This window comes from Miniopterus schreibersii (assembly GCF_964146895.1).
Source record: "Miniopterus schreibersii genome assembly, chromosome: 19".
In the NCBI taxonomy this organism is placed as follows: Eukaryota; Metazoa; Chordata; class Mammalia; order Chiroptera; family Miniopteridae; genus Miniopterus; species Miniopterus schreibersii.
This window is the reverse complement of record NC_138119.1, coordinates 11,567,066-11,586,934: the sequence shown is the minus strand read 5'-3', so window position 1 is coordinate 11,586,934 and position 19,869 is coordinate 11,567,066. Positions and strand designations below refer to the sequence as shown.

The following is a 19,869-nucleotide window of genomic DNA, read 5'->3' as shown; positions in this document are numbered from 1 at the left end:
TGAAAAACAATTCCATGCACTTGGTAGGAGGCAGTGTTATTCCCTGTGCTCATGTCTTAATCCCCATTTTGTGCTTTTGTCCCACTAAGTAACTGACTCATCTAATCCCACTGGTTCTCTTACAGGGGATGTATTGACCTGCCTCTGGGTGACCCCCAAGGAGGACTCCCTGCATGACAGAGACTGGTAACTAATGGCTTCTTCTATTTAACCCCACAGCGAAGGGAGCAACCTGACCCCTGCTCATCACTACAATGACTTTCGGTTCAAGACCTATGCACCTGTTGCCTTCCGCTACTTTCGGGAATTATTTGGAATCCGGCCTGATGATTACTTGGTAAGCTTCCAGATCTCATGATCCTGTGATTCCAGAATCAAAGCAATACTCCTGAAAGAAGACCCTCTCTCTCCATAGCCTTACTCTAGTTTTCTTTTGAAACAAAATTGCATCCGTAGTTGATTTCTGCTTGGGCAGGTCCTGGAATTTCTGAACTTCTTGCTCTCTTCTCTCTGGACCCCAGTATTCCCTCTGCAGTGAGCCACTGATTGAACTCTGCAGCTCTGGGGCTAGTGGTTCCCTCTTCTATGTGTCCAGCGATGACGAATTCATCATTAAAACAGTCCAGCATAAAGAGGCGGAGTTTCTGCAGAAGCTGCTTCCAGGATACTACATGGTGAGGAGAAGAGGAGCACTGGCTACCCGTGCTGTTCACTTCACTCCTGGACAAGGCTGGGGAGGCTGTCCTTGGCAGGGCAAAACAGTGTCAGCGCTTCTGTCTTAAGAATATAGTTCATTTTTGTGCTTTTCACCCCATCTCTTTGCCTCTCTATGGCTAAAAGGAGTTTTATCTGCCCTATTTTATTTTATTTTATTTTATTTTATTTTATTATTTTATTATTTTAAATATATCTTTATTGATTTCAGACAGAGGGGAAAGGAGAGGGAGGGAGAGAGAGATAAAAACATCAATGATGAGAGAGAGATTGATCGGCTGCCTCCTGCATGCCCCCATCTAGGGATCGAGCCCACAACCCTGGCATGTGCCCTGACCAGGAATCGAACACCGATCTGGATCCTAGCTCAACGCTCAACTGCTGAGCCAGGCCCAGCCGGACTGTCCTATTTTAAGTCTTTATTTGGCTTAGACTGTCCTACCCAAAGGCAAGATTCAATGATGGCCTTGGCTGAGTAGCTCAGTTGGTTAGAGCATCCTACCGATACACCAAGGTAGCTGGTTCGATCCTGTCAGGGCACATACAAGAATCAACCAATGAATGCATGAATAAGTGGAACAACAAATCGATCTCTCTTTCTCGAAATAAAATAATGTTTAAAAAAAAAAAAAAGATTCAATGATGATTTTGTTTTCTTAGTTCAGCTTCTACATTGGGCAATGGGGTTGGTTACTTCCCTTGATAGTACTCTATCCAATCTTACTCTGACTGATTGCTCTTGGGGGTACTGGAGAAGTTAGGGAACTCTCCTTTGCCTCCCATCATACCCAAGAATATACTATACCAAGGGTTAAGAGTTAGGACTTTTTCAACACGGTCTTCTCTTAAACCTCTCTAAAGGAATATATTCATCATACTTTCAGTATCCTGACTGATGACTATATTGGAGGGTCTGTGGCTCAGCTTGGTGATGATCCCAGCATTAGATGCATTGGGAAATTTCAAACAAATATGGTACTGTATATAGTGTGGGATTATGGGCAGACAGATTGTACCTGAATGCCAAGTAACAGATGAAGGAAGGTGGGTGGCAGCTTTTGCCCTTGAATTTTGCTGAAAATCAGCTAAGTTGCTCTCCTGCTTTTTGTTTTTGTGTCCTTAGAACCTCAACCAGAACCCTCGGACTTTGCTGCCTAAATTCTATGGACTGTACTGTGTGCAGGCAGGTGGTAAGAACATTCGAATTGTGGTAATGAACAATCTCTTACCACGGTCGGTCAAGATGCATATCAAATATGACCTTAAGGGCTCAACCTACAAACGGCGGGCTTCCCAAAAAGAGCGAGAGAAGCCTCTCCCCACCTTTAAAGACCTGGACTTCTTACAAGATATGCCTGATGGTCTCTCTTTGGATGCCGATATGTACAATGCTCTATGTAAGACCCTGCAGCGTGACTGTTTGGTGAGTTTGTCATATTTCCTTCTCTCACAGACACCAAAAATCACAGTCACTAAAACAGGTTGGCTATCCTTAGGCATCAAGTCTGTGGGAGATGGGACTCTGTTCCTTCACTTCATATGTCCCAGGCTTTATTTAAAATAATTTTTACACTAGAGCGTTATTATGCTTTTGCATTTTTACTTCCTCTGTTTACCCTCCCGCACCTGACTTGATTTCCTCTCTGCCTAACCTGGGCCTCATAGTCATACATTCTTCTTATTTTCATACCAGCACCATCATTCCTCAGGTCTGTCAAATCCTGCCTGTCAAATCCAAATTCATATCTTGGCAGCCGGGTGCTGATGAGGAAAATCACACAACTGTGTGTACTGGCATCTCTACAGATGTATGATATCCGTCTCCACCTGGGCCCTCAGTTTCTCTCATCAATCCATTTTCTTTTTCTCTCAGCAGTGTTCAGATAGTTGAACTCGCTTCAAACCACTTTTTTTTTTAACTAAAAATTTTTTAATTAAATTTATTGGAGTAACATTGGTTAATAACAGTGTATAAATTTCAGATGTGTAACTTTATAATACAGCACCTATGCATTCTATATGTGCTCACCACCTGAAGTCTAGTCACCATGTATCTGACCCCCTTTACCTTCTTCGTTCTCCCCCACCCCTCTCTCTCTGGTAACCACCATTCTGTTTTCGTATCTATGAGTTTGTTTTTGTTTCTTTGTATGTTTGTTTTGTCAAACCATTTTTTAACTCCCATCCCCCAGCCTTGTTTCTCAACAAACCGCCATTCCATTCCATTCCATTCCATTCCATTTCCATTCCATTCCATTCCATTCCATTCCATTCCATTCCATTCCATTCCATTCCATTCCATTCCATTCCATTCCATTCCATCCCTTTGTCCTGCCCCATCACTAGTTTATAGACATACCTACACTCAACCATCCTTAATCTCCTTTCTTCCCACCTTGGTGCCTTATTCCAGGTCAGCCCCTTTTGTCCTCTGATCCATTTCCTCCTTTCTTTAGGATCCTGTTTCATAACTCGCTTCCTTTTCCACCTCTGGCTTCAGCCTCTACTGACTGTTTTCTTTCTACATACAAACAAGCTTACCCCTTCTATCCTAAAGTTAGGAGGACTTTTTTCAATCCCTCCATTTAATGATGCTAGTATTCTTTTTCTTTCTCTTTTCCTATTTTTGCCTCAACCCACTGTGCCCTTGCTTTTACTCTCACCACTTAAGCTGAACCACTCTCTCCATTGACTACCCAAATGCCAAAGAGAGGATTTCTCAGTCCTTCCTTAAATTTTCTGAAGCGTTGAACAGTTAACTATTTCCAGTTTCTTAACATATCTTCTTTGGTTTTGGTAACACCTTTCCCTATTGATTTTTTACATCTCTGGTGGTTTTTTCTGGAACTGGCTTTGCTTACTCTGCATCTATTCCAGGATAATGACTATTTTAGTTTGGCTCCTTTGGTTGTAAGGACTAGAAACATGGTGAAGCAGATGGTGTTTTTCAAACTGTACATAAGAATCAGTCCTGTTTTCTCTTCATCCCTTACTCCATCCACCTACTGAAATGGTTGAGGTGTAGCACCAGAGTGAGCTCCTGGAACTGGTGGGAGTAAACTCTTTTTCACCCTGTTCTGGGGTGAAAAGAGTGTTGAGAACTATAGGTTATGACCCAGGCTCCTTAATGTGACATATCAGACTTGTCATTGTCTTGTCCCTACCAACCTCTCTAATCTGCCTCACCTAGCCTTTGCATTTTATGTTCTAGAAATTCTAAGTTATACCTTCCTGTATATAATATGCTCTTTCATGCCTCCAGGACTTGCAGTATTCTTTCCTTCCTTTATGTACTTGGACTTATTTTCTCTGTAATTTATCTTTCATAAATCTATGTATGTATTACTTCCTGACCTCCTGTATACTGCTCCTCAATCAAGTAAGCGCTTCTATTGTTGTACACATTAGACTATGTTGTATTTACTTTTACATTTGTTTCTTTTCCTAAATCATAATATTCTAGAGGACAGAAATTCTCTTAAGTACCTTTTTATCCCCCATAAGCAGGCACAATGCCTACAGATGATAGGTATTCAGTAAATATTGAACTGAATCGAAGCTGGTCATAAGAGGCCCTGCAACAGATTTGCTCTGTCACAAAGCATATTTTACTAGACTCTCCTTATGGATTCTTTACAGCACAGTTATGTATTTCTTATTCCCTTGAGAATATGATGCTGTTTTCATGAAGAGATAAAAGGAAAGAACAAACAAAGAGTGTCTTGTGAGCTAGGCAGTTGCCTAATTTACATTTACTCAAGTGAAAGAAAACTGAGGGGATACAAATGAAGAGCAACGAGAGGAAGTTGATACACTTTTCTCCAAGGAGTAGGAGGAGCAAAGGATAATTCTATGGTTAGCCCTGGAAGTTCACTATCAAGAATAATTGGATCAGGAAAGCTGTGAGATCCTGAAAAATATCCTCATACCTCCCAAGGTTCAGATCTTGTTTTTTCCTTCCATTAGGTGCTGCAGAGCTTCAAGATAATGGACTATAGCCTCCTGATGTCAATCCATAACTTAGATCATGCACAACGAGAGGCCACAAGCAATGAAACGCAATATTCAATTGACACTCGCAGACCAGCCCCCCAAAAGGCTCTCTATTCCACAGCCATGGAATCTATCCAGGGCGAGGCTCGGCGAGGTGGCACCATGGACACTGAAGACCAGTGAGTGGGCTCAGGGGCATTAGGAAGGAGAGCATAGGCTCACAGCACTTCTTCTTGAGGAAGGGGTGCAGCTTCTGCAAAGGAGTAGCCTTAATTCAGCAGTTAAGTCAACAACATTAACACTTACCACAGAATGAGCTTGCTTGTGTTTTTTTTTTTTAATTTTGATTTTAGTCCTGGCCGATGTGGCACAGTTGGTTGGCCAGTGACCTGTGTGCACTGAGAGGTCCCGGTTTGATTCCTGGTCAGGGCACATGCCTGGGTTTTGGGCTTGATCCCCTGGTAGGGGGTGTGCGGGAAGCATCTGATCGATGTTTCTCTCTCTCTCTGTCTCTCTCTCTCTCTCTCTCTCCCTCTCCCTCTCCCTCTCCCTCTCCCCTTTCCCCCCTCCTCCCTCTCTCCCCCACTCCTCCCTCCCTCCCTTCCTCTCTATTTAAAATCAATAAAAACATCTTTTTAAAAAAATTTATTGATTTTAGAGAGAGAGGAGGGAGAGAGAGAAACATCCATTTGTTGTTCCACTTATTCATGCATTCATTGATTGATTCTTATATGTGCCCTGACTAGGGATGGAACCCACAACCTTGGTGTTTCGGGACGATGCTCTAACCAGGGCCTAGAATGAGCTTTCTTAAGAGCATATAAGGAAAGGAAAATGTTTTAAATTTGGGATTTGTAGTACAATTGGGAAGGCGAGCTATTCAAAATTAAAATACTTTTTTTTTTTAAGCTCACTCAGAGTCTTAGATACAGGTCTGCAAATTATATTATAATTTCCTCAAAAACAATTTATTACGGACTTTTTTTCACCTTTCTTACCATAATGGATCTGTCAAGTTACTGAAGGGACCACAGGTGCTCTCTAGTTGGCTCTGTTTTTGAGGTACCCTTTAGTATGACTCAAGAAGAATGTCTTAGTGGGCATAGATTTAAATATGAAAGTACTGATGAGGGAGTGTATAGTTAATTGGGGGAACATTCCTAAAATTGCTGAGTAGGGGTGATTTTAGATTCTCTTTGGTGGAATTGGGGTGGGAGAGGCAGGCAAGTGAGATTTGGAGAGAAAGAGGTTATAATACATACTCCAGAGTTGTTGGGGTCAGAAGAAGGCTCTCACTCTTCTCCAGTTTATGGAAGATGGGACAATTATGTTTAATTACCTGCTAGCCAAAAGATTTTCTTTCTCTTTCCTTCTTGTCTTCCTCAGTATGGGTGGCATCCCTGCCCGGAATAGTAAAGGGGAAAGGCTGCTGCTTTATATTGGGATCATTGACATTCTGCAGTCTTACAGGTGAGAAACAAGGATTCCAAATTAGAGGGTAGAGTGGATGCAGATAACCACTCATTTCTCTTTTCGATGGGTTTGTCACTGAATTCTTCCCGAAACAAGAACAGTGAGTTGTAACCTGACTGCTTATCTCATTGGGTTTCAAGTGGTGGTTTATTTTTTTTATTTTTGCCTGTCTTCTGGCTTCCGTACCCCACCACCCCTGAATCATAACATGCACCTCTGTGGAAAGCTGAGTCAGCTCTGGGAAGCACCAGGGTAGAATATACCATTTGTCTGACTCTGAAAAACCTGTGAGATGAGTCATACTCCACCCTGAGATATAGCAGGAAACATGTTCCCCTTTTCCATGGAGGAGTAAAAGGAGGGTCACTGTGTTCTATGAAAAGTATTAATTAGTCTGTGGAACTAAGAGGCAGTAAGTGATGGTGAGGCAAGAGCTGGAAATACAGTGTCCCAAAAAAATGTATACACACACTTTAAATAATTATAAAGGAAGTGTTTCTTTAAATACGTTTCCTTTTCCAAAGTGATCTACCAGCTGTTAAAGTGTGTATACATTTTGGGGGGGCACCCTGTATTAGACCCCAGTTTTGTTTCTGTAAGGTTTCAGGTACTCATGAGGACTGGACAGTGCTTGGTTTACTGATTCAGAATATTATCATCTAATTTTAACTTCTCTCTCAGAGGCTTGCCCATCTATTCCTCCTGCTGTTCTTTTACAGTAAATATTATTGTCCCTGACTTGCCAGGGATATATTAACTACCCTTTCTCTTAGGATAATTACCTAACTATAAACACCTTTGACTTCTGTTCTGAATAAGCACTACTGAGTCCATTCTTTGGAAAGCCAGTATAATAGAGTGCTTTCCCAGCCTCTATCATTTTAAGTTTTTCCATTGACTCTTTAACTCCCTAAAATAAAAAAATATAAGATCATTTATTTAAAAACTCTGTGAATTCATGACACATCTTTTCCTTGGCAGGTTTGTTAAGAAGTTGGAGCACTCTTGGAAAGCTCTGGTGCATGATGGGGTGAGTAGCAGTTAACTAGAGGCTCTCTTTCTGCCTCCCTCACTTCTGATTTGCCCCCTCAATTTCTTATTTCATTTGTGGGTTTTACCCTTCTACTAGGGTCTCAGCCTAGGGAAAGTGGCCCTTGGACTAGAGGTCCTCTTGGTGGACCATCTCGTAACTCTTCAGCCATCTCTTCTGCTCTGCAGGACACCGTATCGGTGCATCGCCCAGGCTTCTACGCTGAACGGTTCCAGCGCTTCATGTGCAACACAGTGTTCAAGAAGATCCCCTGTAAGTGGCTTCTACCAGATGAACCCCCAATGGCTCCCTTACTCCAAGAGATGGCGGGCAGGACTCCACTGTCAGGGAACTGCCAAAGCCAGAGGCCTCTCCTGCTCTACTCACATCCCATGATAGCTGCTGCCCGTCTTTATGTCAGTCACTCTGTCTGTTCCAGTTGTTTCCAAGTTGCTTGCTGCTTTCCCCCTGGCTCTCCCTACGTATATCATTGAGGTGAGGGGCATTTCTGGGAAATTGGCGGGATTGCAAAAAATATATAGTGTGGGTATAGGATCCATGTCACAGGCTGAGATAGACAGAGTCAGACTTTTATGGACAGAGATAGGCAAGGGTTATTACCAGTGTTCTATTTTCCATTTATAAATCCAATGCCAAGGAGTTCTCAGACTAGGTTCAAATGGTTGGAGAAGCATTTACTGATTTCTGCTTAGCAGGTGTTCTTACTCTCTTCCCTCAACTTTTTTGATTGGGAAGTGCCAATGTTCTTCTTTCCAAACCTTTCATGCTGTTGCCACTGGTAAATTCTAGCTCCTCTTCCCGTCTCCTCATCACAGGCATCCCTTAGTGAGTCAGAGAGGACCTAGGCATGCCACACAGTCTTAAGAAATATGAGAAAATCCTTTCAAAGTCTTTTCAAAGGGATGTATAAACAAGTGTGTAAAGTGTCGTCATAGTGCTGTGTGCATAAGCACTACAAGGATATAGAGTGAAAAGGTCATCTGTGGTAGGTTTAACTGAAGGATAGTATTAAAGAACAGGGAATTACGAAATAGAGAACATCTCATCAGGTGGAAGCAAAGCCATTGAGATTGTTTGTAGGAGGGGAGAGATGTATGTGTCTCTTTTCCTCTAGGTTCTCCACTTCTTTCCAAAGTGAAGTGAACTGAGATGCCCCTTCCTCTAAAAAGTAGTTCATAGAGCCTGTCTTTGTTGACATTAACCCTTCTTCCTGCTTTGCAGAAAAACAACTTTGTGTTTGTGTTGGGGATGCTAGCAGTTTGTACCTATGTCTTGGTGATGGTTTCTGAGGTGGGTGCTAAGTAGGCTCTCTCTCTCCCTTTTGAAGTGAAGCCCTCTCCTTCCAAAAAGTTTCGGTCTGGCTCATCTTTCTCTCGGCGAGGAGGCCCCAGCGGCAACTCCTGCATTACTTACCAGCCATCGGTCTCTGGGGAACACAAGGCACAAGTGACAACAAAGGCGGAAGTGGAGCCAGGTCAGCGCCAGGGCTGGGGTTCCCATGTGATTGGGTACTCCCTCCCTCCCTTCTGAGTTCTTATTTGCTTAGGACCTCTGCTTCCCATTCCTGTCCAGGAAAAGCCAAGTTGCTACATAATTTTCCCTATATTTCCCCCACCCCATTTTTTCTTTTTTATTTATTGATTTTCTTCCCCTTTCTTTTTTCCAGGCGTCCACTTCGGTCGTCCTGATGTTTTACCTCAGACTCCACCTTTGGAGAAAATCAGTGAGGTCTCGACTATTCCTGACCCCTGTTTTTCACCTGTAGTTGGAGAGACTTTGCAAATGTTATCTACAAGGTTGGTTCCTTGGCCCCTTTCTCCATGTGATCGTCTCATCTCTCTCTTCAGGTCCTTGGGAACCTCCATACCTGTTTTTTTCCAGAGATCATTGTCCTTTGCTCTTCACTAGATTTTTTTCAGGTTCACCTTCCTTAGAGTTCATCTTTAGGATTTGAAAAAGTGTGTCAACATCTCTGTATCTTTAGGGTGTGAGGGGAAGCTTTTGTTTGCAGACTTTTCTGATACTCAGTCAAAATACCCCAACTAGCCCTTCATCTCCCAGTGAGTGAAGTGAGAGTTCTCAACTTAGGATATAAGGCTGGAAAGATTCCTAGGCAGTAAAGAAAATGAATAATCTTTCAAAATAATCCAATGTAAAGCTTGCGATTTAATTTTGTTACCTGGTGTATTAAGTATCTGTTACATCGTAATAAGTTACCCCAAAACTCAGTGGCTTAAAATAAAAAAATGTATGTCATAGTTTCTGTGGATCAGGAATCCAGGTGCAGCTTAGCTGTGTCCTCTGGCTAAAGGTCTTTCATGAGCTGGTAGTTAAGCTATTGGCTAGGGCTAGGGTCTCATCTGAAGGCTCATTTCTAAGTTCACTTATGTAATTTTGGGCAGGATTCAGTTCCTTGTGGGTTGCTGGACTGAGAGCCTTGGTTCCTTGTGGCTGTTGGCTGGGAGCCTCCCTCAGTCCTTTGCCATATGGGCTTCTCCATAGGACAATTCAGACACCTGGCTTCCCTCAGAGTGCATGCACCTAAGCAGAAGCCACATTCTTTTTGTCATCTAATCTCAGAATTGACATCCCTACCACCTGTATTGCATTCTGTTCACTAAATCTAACCCACACTCAAGAGGAAAGGATTGCACAAGGGTGTGAATACCAGGAAGGCAGAGCTCATTGGGAGCCATCTTAGGAGTCACCTGTTAAAGTCCTCCCCTGATCTCTAGTGATTCACATCCCTCCATGTGCAAAATTCATTTCCTCTCATGGTCTCCAAAAGTTTCATTCCATTATAGCATCAGCTCAAAATCCAGAATTTTGTTACCTAAATTCACTCCATATTTGGGTAAGCTTCCCAGGTATTGTTCCTTGAGTGCCATTCCTCCCAGTCTGTGAACCTATGAAACAAAGACAAGCTATCTTCTCACTACCCACCCAGCGTAAGTGGTGAGACAGACATTAGATAACCCCTGTACACATTCCTGTTCAAAAAGGTCGAGAATGGGAGGCACAGAGGAATCACTGTTCAATAGCTACCTAAAATGCAGCAAATATTGGAGTTTCTTTATCAGGTCTCAAAGTATGGGAATAATTCCCCATGGCTCTTGGCTCTACCCTTTACACTCCCAAATTTTGCCTTCTGAGTCTTCCTCTTTCATGAAAACTGGAATGTGTGCAGCTGAGTAGTTTTCTCAGCCTCCTTGCTAACTAGGATTTTGGGGATCCAGTGGTCCCTTTTCATTTTGCATTGTTTCTGTTCTTTGAATCCAAGCTGGCGATGTTTCTGCTGATAATACTCTCAAAGATTTTGTGGGCCTCCTGTGAATGTCATTGGGGTTTACTCCATTAGACACAAAAACCATACCTACAAATACCTTCTGGATGAGCCCTGTGCTTCTTAGGGATCCTATTGTTCAGAGGATCTGTGAGACGTACCCTTAATCTTTTTGAATGTTTTGAATGGCCTTTTATTTATGATTGAATAGTACTCTGAAGCATCAACTTTGATTTTTCTGGGGCCTTAAAATATATTTTGCAGCCCTGGCCAGTGTGGCTCAGTTGGTTGGAGCGTCATTCCGTGCACTGAAGGGTCATAAGTTCAATTCCCCGTCAGGGCACATGCCCAGGTGTTCCGGTTCAATCCCTGATCCAGGCGTGTATGGAGGCAACCAATCAGTGTTCTCTCTCACATCAGTGTTTTGCTCTCTTTCTCTCCCTCTCCCTTCCTCTCTCTCTCTGAAATCAATAAAAACATATCCTTGGGTGAGGATTAAAAAGATAAATTAATTAATTAAAAAATATATATTTTAGCCCGGCAGGGCGTGGCTCAGCGGTTGAGCATCGACTTAGGATCCAGGCGATCGGGGTTCGATTCCCGGTCAAGGCACATGCCCGGATTGCGGGCTAGCCGATCAGTGACTCTCATCATTGATGTTTCTATCTCTGTCCCTCTCCTTTCCTCTCTCTGAAATCAATAAAGATATATTTAAAAAATAAATAAATAAAATATATTTTATAGTCATACCCTTGGCTTCATCTTTAGACCACATTTTCCTGACATTGCCCCGGATTTTAGCCTTACTCTAAAGCCATTTCTTTTTTTTTCTTCTGTTTTTTCAATCCTCACCCAAGAATATTTTTTTCATCAATTTTTAGAGAGAGTAGAAGGGAGGGAGCAAGGGTGGAGAGAGAGAGAGACAAAGACATCAACCAATTGGTTGCTTCCCGCACACTCCCTGATGGGGGGGGGGGGGGCTGGGGATTGAACCTGTAACCCAGGAAGGAGCCCTTGACCAGAAATCCAGTCCAAGACCCTTTAGTGCTCGGGCTGACACTAACCACTGAGACATACTGGCCAGGGCCTGATTTCTTCTTAATGCGTATAGTAAAATATGAGAGAAGAAAAATTAATTAAGGGAAAGTTTATTAAACAAAAAGAAGCCAGGACTTTATGATAGTTTTGAAAATTCTGAGCCTCTCTAGATAGCAAACAATGCTAAAATTAAGAAACAACTTCAGGCCCTCGCTGGTTTGGCTCAGTGGTTAGAGCGTCAGCCAAGCACCAAAGGATCTCAGGTTTAATTCCTGGGCAAGGGCATGTACCTGGGTCGTAGGTTTGATCCCCAGCCCTGGTTGGGGTGTGTAACTCCAGCTGATGTGTCTGTTTCTCTCCCCTCCCTTTCTCTCTCTCTCTCTCTCTCTCTCTCTCTTTCTCTGTCTCTCTTCCTCTCCCCTCCCTCCCTTCTACTCTCTCTAAAATTGAATGGAAAAAGTATCCTCGGGTGAGGATTAACCAAAAGGAAAAGAATAAGAAATCAGGTAGCACTTTGCTTAGAAATCTCCATAGTAGGCACATATTCCACTTTCCACATAAATGCAGATGACATTGTTGCAAAACTTTGTTCCACTATATTATAAGGATCCCCTTTTATTTTCTAATAAGAGTTTTTTCCCTCACTTTCCTTTCAGCTCTTACTGGCCACCCCCTTAGAGTCCAAAATTATATAGTATATTAAGGGCACTTTTAAACTTTCCCTAAAACTCTCCTCAAAACCCACTTCCTTCTTCCAAAACCACTTCCACATTTTAGATTTTTATTACAGCAGCACTTCATTTCCGGGTATATTATCTATCGTTGTATAACAGAGTACCCCAAGACTTAGCAGCTAAAAACAACAAACACTTATGTCATGTTTTATGTGGTTTAAGAATCTAGGTGTGGGTTGGCTGGGTGCCTTTGGCTCAGGATCTCTCAGGAGGTTACAGTCAAGCTGTTAGCCAGGGCAGTGGTCTCATCTGAAGGCTTACCCAGGGGAGGATCAGTTTCCAAGCTTCTGTAGTTGTTTGTAGGATTCAGTTTCTTGTCACATATTCCTCTTCATAGGGCAGCTCACAGTATGGCAACTAGTTTCCCTCAGAGCAAACAAGAGACCATGTCCCCAAGAGGAAGCTTATATAGTCTTTTTTGTAACCTAACCTCAATCAATATCCTATCACCTGTACTAGATTCTGTTCACTAAAAGAAAGTCACTAAATCCAGCCCACACTCGAGAATTACATAATGGCATGAATATCAGGCAGCAGTGATCATTGGGTGTCTACCATATGTGGGAATTGAAGACAGAAGAAGAGGGTATTAGGAAATATTCTAAATCTAGTAGCTTCTGAGCCTCCTCTTTGTGAATCCTGAATTGATTCTGAAGTGAAATATGGAGAAGCAGTATGAGAATAGACTTGAGAAGACAGTCCTTTTTCTTTTTTATCTTCTAATTCTTTTTTTGCTTCCTGTTAGTTCAACCCTCTTGGAAAAGCTTGAAATCGAAGAGTCAGAGTTCATCCAGGTGAGTGTCTGGGACGTGGGGGAGGAGAATGCTTTGAAGGGCCTAACGAGGATGTACTGATGGAGCGTGGTGCAAGGTGTTAATTGGCAAAGTTAGAAGGACTGTGTGCCCCTAAATCTTGCTTTTAAAATTTTTGGTTTTTGGTACCCTGTACTTAGAAATTGAGGCTAAAATGGAAGGGAACTTCTTAACTCTGCCAGCAAGGTTGAAATTAACTTGAATTCCTTTCCTATCTCCTTTTATATTCCTCATTCTTAACTTTACACCCTTTCCCTTTTCAGTGAGCAGAAGACCTCAGAAGACCTGGAACAAGATTCTATCTCTATGATCCCAAGATGTCAGCCCTTGACCGAGCAATGCTGAGTTTTCTTCTTGGTCATCAAAAGAGTATAGTGGAGGCTAGGGTAGCTCTCCAACTCCTTTCTGAAGAAGAACCTCTCCTTCCCCTTCCTCATGAACGGGCATTAGTGCCTCGGACAGTTGAGGACGCCAGCACCCTCTCCACTCCTGAGTTGGGTGGCATGAGTTTTCAACTAGCCAACTTTGGCTTCTACAATTGAATTGTTTTCAAACCCCTATTCCTCCTGCTGGAAGCGGGGTTGCTGGACGTGGTGGTTTTCTTGCCTCTCATCGACCTTTCACCCGGAGCTGGACTCTCAGTCCTCAGGATAGACTGGCACGTTATCCCACCGTAGCTCTTTCTCTCCGGAAGAAGAACCCTGGAGGCTCTGTAAAGTTTTTTGGGGGAGTGAGGATATTTAACCACCTTCCAACCTTCTTTTTTTCCTTAAAAAGGAAAAGAAAAAATCATGATGCACAGCACACAATTTTAAGCCAGACAGTTTCAGATCAAAACTCCAGAAGTGTTGGAGAGATGCCTATTCATAGGGTTCCCTCTGAAGAGCCCTGGTGTTTGAGAAACAGAAGTGTGATGATTGCTCTGCCTGGAGCAGCTCCTCTTTAACTCTTGTCTTGATGAATTTCTTAAGGCTGAAGGAATGGAGAGAGGGGGACATGGAGTAATCTTTACCTTTTGTTAAGCAGTGGGCAGTCATGGGGCTCAGAGATCAGGGCCCTTCCTAGGTGTGTTCCTACTTACTCACTGCCAGGTCATAATGATTATTACTGTTTTTGCAATTTGAAATATATTCTGGTTGTTTTTCTAAATATGAAGACATCAAATGAATTTTAGCTCCTTCTCCAAAGGAGATTTCTTCCTTGTTCTTCCTACCTTTCCCAACAGTATTCTGCTGTTCATGGGGCTGAAGTGGAGAGAGGGTCACCTGTGTCTGTTTAGCAGGCATTCCATATTTATGAAGCTAGAGACTATCTCTCGGACTCATAGGAGCCAGCAGATTCTTGCCTCGGTGAGGCCACTGCTGTGCCACCTGTCCTGCCCCCTCTCTTCATGCAGAGAATGTGGAAAATGGGGGCTATGTAATCCCTCCTCCCCATCCCTAGGCGTTGGAGCTCTCCATCTGAGCCGCCTCCTCCTGGCAGGAGAAGGGGGCCCGGCATCTCAGGCAGATTGTTGAAGTCCCACACTATCCCCTCCATCCCACCCAACCTTGATAGTAGGTTAGCCCGTACCCTGAGTAACTGTCTATATTAGACACCCTCAGCCAGATTCTGGCTGCCTGTCTTTGCTGCCATGTTCTTTTTTTACAAGAAGGAAAGAAAATTCTTGCTGTTTTTTTTTTTCTTTTCATAATTTACTATTTATGATGTATTTAAGTGTTTTATTCAGGACAGAGTTCTGTAGGGGGTGGGAGGGAATCTTCAAGGGAGGCTGGGTCTTAGGGAAGGGAATGGGGGAATGAACATTTTTATGAAGTGTCACTATTTGCCTCTACTTTGTATTGTTCAGAAATGGCAAATGCAATATAAGTGATAACTATCTGGTTTTAATGTATTAAACTTTCATCAGTTATTTAGACCTCTTGTTTCTTCTTGATATACCACCTGCTCCACCCTCTTCCCCCACCACCCAGGCTCAAGTTTTGTTCATGTTGCCCTGAACAAGTGCTTGCATCCTTTCCAGCTTCAGTCAGACTCAAGCTGAGAGAAGTGGCTTCATTCCCTTTCAGCCACCCTCTTCGTCTTAAACTTGACAAGGAAAAGCTGGGAATGAATATGAAGGGAATTACCATAGGTCTGTTGCCTTGTTTGAAACCAACTTTTTTTTTTAAAAACATTTAAAAACTGATTTTAGAGGGAGTGGGAGGGAGAGAGAGACATTGATTGGCTGCCTCCTGAAGATCGAATCTGAAACCCAGGCATGTTCCCTGACTGAGAATCAAACCAGCAACCTTTTGGTGCGCGCAATGACGCCCAACCAAGTGAGCCACCCTGGCCAGGACTTTGCAACCCCCTTTAACTGAAGAATCGGGAATTTAAAGCTCAAAATCTTCCACAGGTTTTGGAGGAAAGGAGAAGGACACTGGGAAAAGCAAGCTTGGGATTGACTGATCCTAGGATTCCTTCCCTTTTCTTGGACATAGCCCTAGAGCAGCAATTTTCAACCTTTTTTATCTCATGGCACACATAATTACTAAAATTCTGCGGCACACCAAACGATATATTTTTTGCTGATCTGACAAAAAATAGGTATGACGCAAACTTCTTATGTGACATGACCAATACGATGCAACTGTGTTATATCACTTACATATTTATGGTTCAAGACAGGGCATTCACACTGGATGACTATTGTGTTGGCTGTTGACATTTTTTTATTTGACAATCTAGGCGATAAGGGGCCCTAAATGAACAGTCAGGTATTGCATGTTCTAAAAAGTCTTTGTTGTCATTAATCCTCACCCAAGGATATTTTTTCTACTGATTTTTTTTTTTTTATAGAGAGTGGAAGGCAGGGAGGTAGGGGGAGAGAGAGAGAGAAACATCAATGTGAAAGAAACACATTGATTGGTTGCCTCCTGCACTTGCCCCCCATCGGGGCCTGGGAACCTGCAACCCAGTTATGTGCCTTGACCAGGAATTAACCCATTTGGCCTGATACTAACCGCTGAGCAACACTGGCCAGGGCATGTTTTAAAAATTCTTGCACACACTGGTTGAAAAATCACTGCCCTAGGGTGTTGGTCTTAGAAAAGCATAGAGACTGCTTCCCTCACCTCTGTTTTCCTATTGTGCTTAGGCTCTTTTACTGAGACAGGAACTAGACAGAAAGGGGGCGTGCTCATTCCAAGGCATGTGGGTGAAGGAGCTTTGGAGAGAAACAAGTTAAGCAATTCTTGTTCCTTCCCATACCACAATCTGTCTTGTTATCATTCTACAAATATCTATGCAGCAGCTGTTGAGCAAGGCACTGGCAGTTGGAGGTGAGAAGAAGCAACTGACCTTCAAGAGTTTACAGTGTCCAGGAGTGCGCACACATGTACACCAAACATGTTAGATATGATACAGTTAAGGGTTTCAGTTCTCTGAGTGATACAGAACATTAAAGGTGGAAGGGAATTCGAGGTTACTGTGGGCTAGAAGTGTTAGGGAAAGTTTCACTTGAACACAAGGGCCTAGAGGGATGAGAATGGTCTGTTACAGAACCAAGAGCCATGGTGACGATGGTGAAAACGGCGGAGGGAGGCCTGAATGAGAATACTGGAGTAGGTATAGGGGAGCTAACCTGCTAGGCTGGGAATTTTAATTTTAAACTGTAGGCAATGAGCCCTGGCCGCGTAGCTCGGTTAGAGGGTTGTTCCGCTATGTCAAGGTTGCGAGTTTGATCTCTGGTCAGGGCACATAAAAGCAGCAACCAACGAATGCATAAATAAATGAAACAACAAATTGATGTTTCTCTCTCAATAATAAAAGAAATATATAAAATGTAGGCAATGGAGCCTGGCCGCTATGGATCAGTGGACCAGTGGGTTGAGCATCGTCTGTCCCATGCACCAGGAGGTCACTGATTGGGCTCCCGGTCAGGGCACATGCCTGGGTTGTGGGCTCAATCCCAGGTGGGTCGAACAGGAGGCAGCTGATTAATGTTTTGTTTTTCATTTTTATTTTTAATCCTCACCTGAGGATATTTTTTATCTGAGGATACTTATCCCATTGCTTTTCAGAGAAAGTAGAAGGGAGAGAGAGAGGGAGAGATATCGATGTGAGAGAGACACATCAATTGGTTGCCTCCTGCACCCACTCCAACCATGGCCAGGGATCAAGCGTGCAACCGAGGTACCTGCTCTTGGTGGGAATCGAACCCAGGATTCCTTCAGTCAGCAGGCCAATGCTCTAACCACTGAGCAAACCAGCTAGGGCACCTGATCGATGTTTCCTTCTCCCTCCCCCTCCCCCCTCTCCCCAAACCATAAAAGTATTAAAAAATTAAATTGTAGGCAGTGGAGAACCACATAATGTTTTTGTCCTAAGTATGACATGATCAAAACAATAATTTAGAGACCTGTTGACAAAGTTTATCAAAGTGGATGGAAAAAGCAAACTAGTTAGACTATAATAATTTAGGTGTAAGATGATGTGGGTCCAGGATGTTGGCATCAATTGGAGAGGAAGGGAGAGAACTAAGATGGTAAAAAAAACACAAAAAAGAAACTTATGATGGAACAAATCACTGAAGTGAAGGAATTGGGGAATTCTTAAAGAGTTTTTTTTTTAAGGAAAAAGTCATGATACTTTAATTGGAAAAAAACGAATATATATATTTTACATATAGTAGTGATGCCAATTTTGTAAAACTAATGCACACTTTAAAAACAAAATGCAGCACAATTTCAACAATGATTATAGCTAAACAGTGAGATGAGAATGGGGAGACTGAATTTAATTTTCTTCTGTATGTTCCGCAAAGATGTCAGGGTCTGAGATTTTACCCTGCTCACCTTACTTACCCTACCCAATCAACTGGCAGGATTCCCATGACACAGCAACAGGCGAATTTATAAACCTGTTACTGTTTCATGGAAATCCTACCAGTTGTCCTTCACCTCCCTCAGGGTAGTATCTTCACATGGCATAGAAGTCTGTATGATCTGGCCCCTGATTTCTCCAACTCATTTCCCACTTTGGCTCCAGCCACAGAGACTCAGTCCTGATTTATCAGGAATGTGCCTGCCCTCTGCACCTCCACTCCCCACATCTACTCACCCTAGAAGCTCCATGTTTAGAATGCAGAAAAAGTTGAGATTACTGTCAGTAAACTCAGGACCCCAAACTCATTGACCTACTGAGCTTGTCGCTGTGGGAGCAGCCCGGCTGCGGCCCAGGGGATGCTTGGAGTCTAAGCCCCAGGCTGAGCCCTCCTTTAAGATGCATAAGGAGAAAACTTCGTCTCTAATCTGAACATGTTTTAGGCAAAAATGGTCTTTCTGTTACCCTTGTCATTCAACATATGCAGCTGCTGAGTGCAGAAGGAACCCTCTTATGGTGAGTGTGTGCCTCTGGTGGTGAGCAGCAGCTACTACTGATGTTATACCTGCCCACTGCAATCTATTCAGACGCAAGCAGGGCCTAGTAGTTAAAATGTTTAGCTAAAAGTCAGGGAAATCCTGGTCTAATGTTTTACTCTTAAGCATCTAAATCTCAGCTATTCTGAAAATTATTCACCAGAGTTGAAGTCTCATTCTTTAAGCAAAGATTTTCCAGTTAAAATAGATTCCAAATTAAACTATTCTTTTAGTTTTTCAAGGACACAAGAAGCAGGTCAATATCTCCCATAAAGTTATTTTTTATTATGGAGATTTTCAACCCAAAAGTAGAGTGGTGTGGTGAACCACCATATACCCATCACCCAGCTTCAATCAATATCAATATAAATAAGACCAATCTGTCTGATCTATACTTTCTACTTACCCCTCCCCAACTTTCTCTGCAATGCCAAAGAATTAAGTTAAAAATAAATCCAAGACGTCATATCCTTCCATCCATAAATATTTCAACACATAACTCAAGAGATAAGGACTTCTTAAAAACATAACTACAACAACATTATTATGCCTTAAAATATTAATAATTCCTTAATAAAAATATCCAGTCAGTGGTCAAAGTTAGCCAGTGACCTTACAAATGAATTTTCACAAAAGCAGCCATGTGCCACATAACGGCATTTCAGTCAATGACAGATTGCATATATAAAGGTGGTCCCATAGGATTATAATGGAGCTGAAAAATTCCTATTGCCTAGTGACATCATAGCCATGATAATGTCATAGTGTGACACATTACTCACGTGCTTGTGGTGATGCTGTTATAAATAAACCTGCACTACTAGTTGCATAAAAGTATAACACATACAATTATGTACAGTCCATAATACTTGATAGTGATAAACAACTGTTACTGGTTTATGTACTTAGTATACTATACTTTTTATTGTTATTTTAGAGTGTACTCCACTTATTTAAAAAAAGTCTGCTGTAAAATAGTATGCTGTTTTATGCTGGCAGCAGCCTCTACATCCTGTGTTTACTGCGCCTCTTGATTGCACCATTTTTTCTTATGCTTAATTTAATCTCATGTTGTTTTGTACAGTAACATGCTGTATGAATTTGTAACTTGGGAGCAACAGGCTATACCATATAGTCGAGGTGTACAGTGGGCTGTACCATCTTGGTGTGCATGAGTGCACTCTATGATGCTCGAACGACAAAATCGCCTAATGATGCATTTCTCAAAATGCATCCCCATCATGTGACTCCCCCTCATTCTCTTTTGAACAAACTCCAAGTTTTTGCCCCCTCCACCCGACCAAAACATCTTTTATTAAGGTTGCTGGTGCCCTCCACGTTGCTTAACTATATCAGTCCTCATCTTACT

General features: G+C 42.5%; 1 protein-coding gene across 9 annotated transcripts in view; it reads left to right on the top strand.

Annotated features, from left to right (window-relative positions):
* Nucleotides 1-15,016, top strand: part of PIP5K1A (phosphatidylinositol-4-phosphate 5-kinase type 1 alpha) — a 37,656-nt gene extending 22,640 nt beyond the window's left edge. For 2 of the 9 annotated variants that reach the window (XM_081121495.1, XM_081121493.1), the window contains exons 6-16: nucleotides 220-337; nucleotides 522-674; nucleotides 1,838-2,137; nucleotides 4,681-4,886; nucleotides 6,094-6,177; nucleotides 7,162-7,210; nucleotides 7,399-7,483; nucleotides 8,559-8,705; nucleotides 8,898-9,027; nucleotides 13,032-13,080; nucleotides 13,362-15,016. In XM_081121495.1, the coding sequence (XP_080977621.1) occupies nucleotides 220-337; nucleotides 522-674; nucleotides 1,838-2,137; nucleotides 4,681-4,886; nucleotides 6,094-6,177; nucleotides 7,162-7,210; nucleotides 7,399-7,483; nucleotides 8,559-8,705; nucleotides 8,898-9,027; nucleotides 13,032-13,080; nucleotides 13,362-13,364 (1,324 nt within the window). In that variant the 3' untranslated portion in view covers nucleotides 13,365-15,016. Of the gene's footprint in view, nucleotides 1-219; nucleotides 338-521; nucleotides 675-1,837; nucleotides 2,138-4,680; nucleotides 4,887-6,093; nucleotides 6,178-7,161; nucleotides 7,211-7,309; nucleotides 7,484-8,558; nucleotides 8,706-8,897; nucleotides 9,028-13,031; nucleotides 13,081-13,361 lie in introns of all 9 variants that reach the window. The other 7 variants (XM_081121498.1, XM_081121497.1, XR_013997723.1 and 4 more) reach the window with 6 other exon arrangements.
* The last annotated feature ends 4,853 nt before the right edge of the window (nucleotides 15,017-19,869 follow it).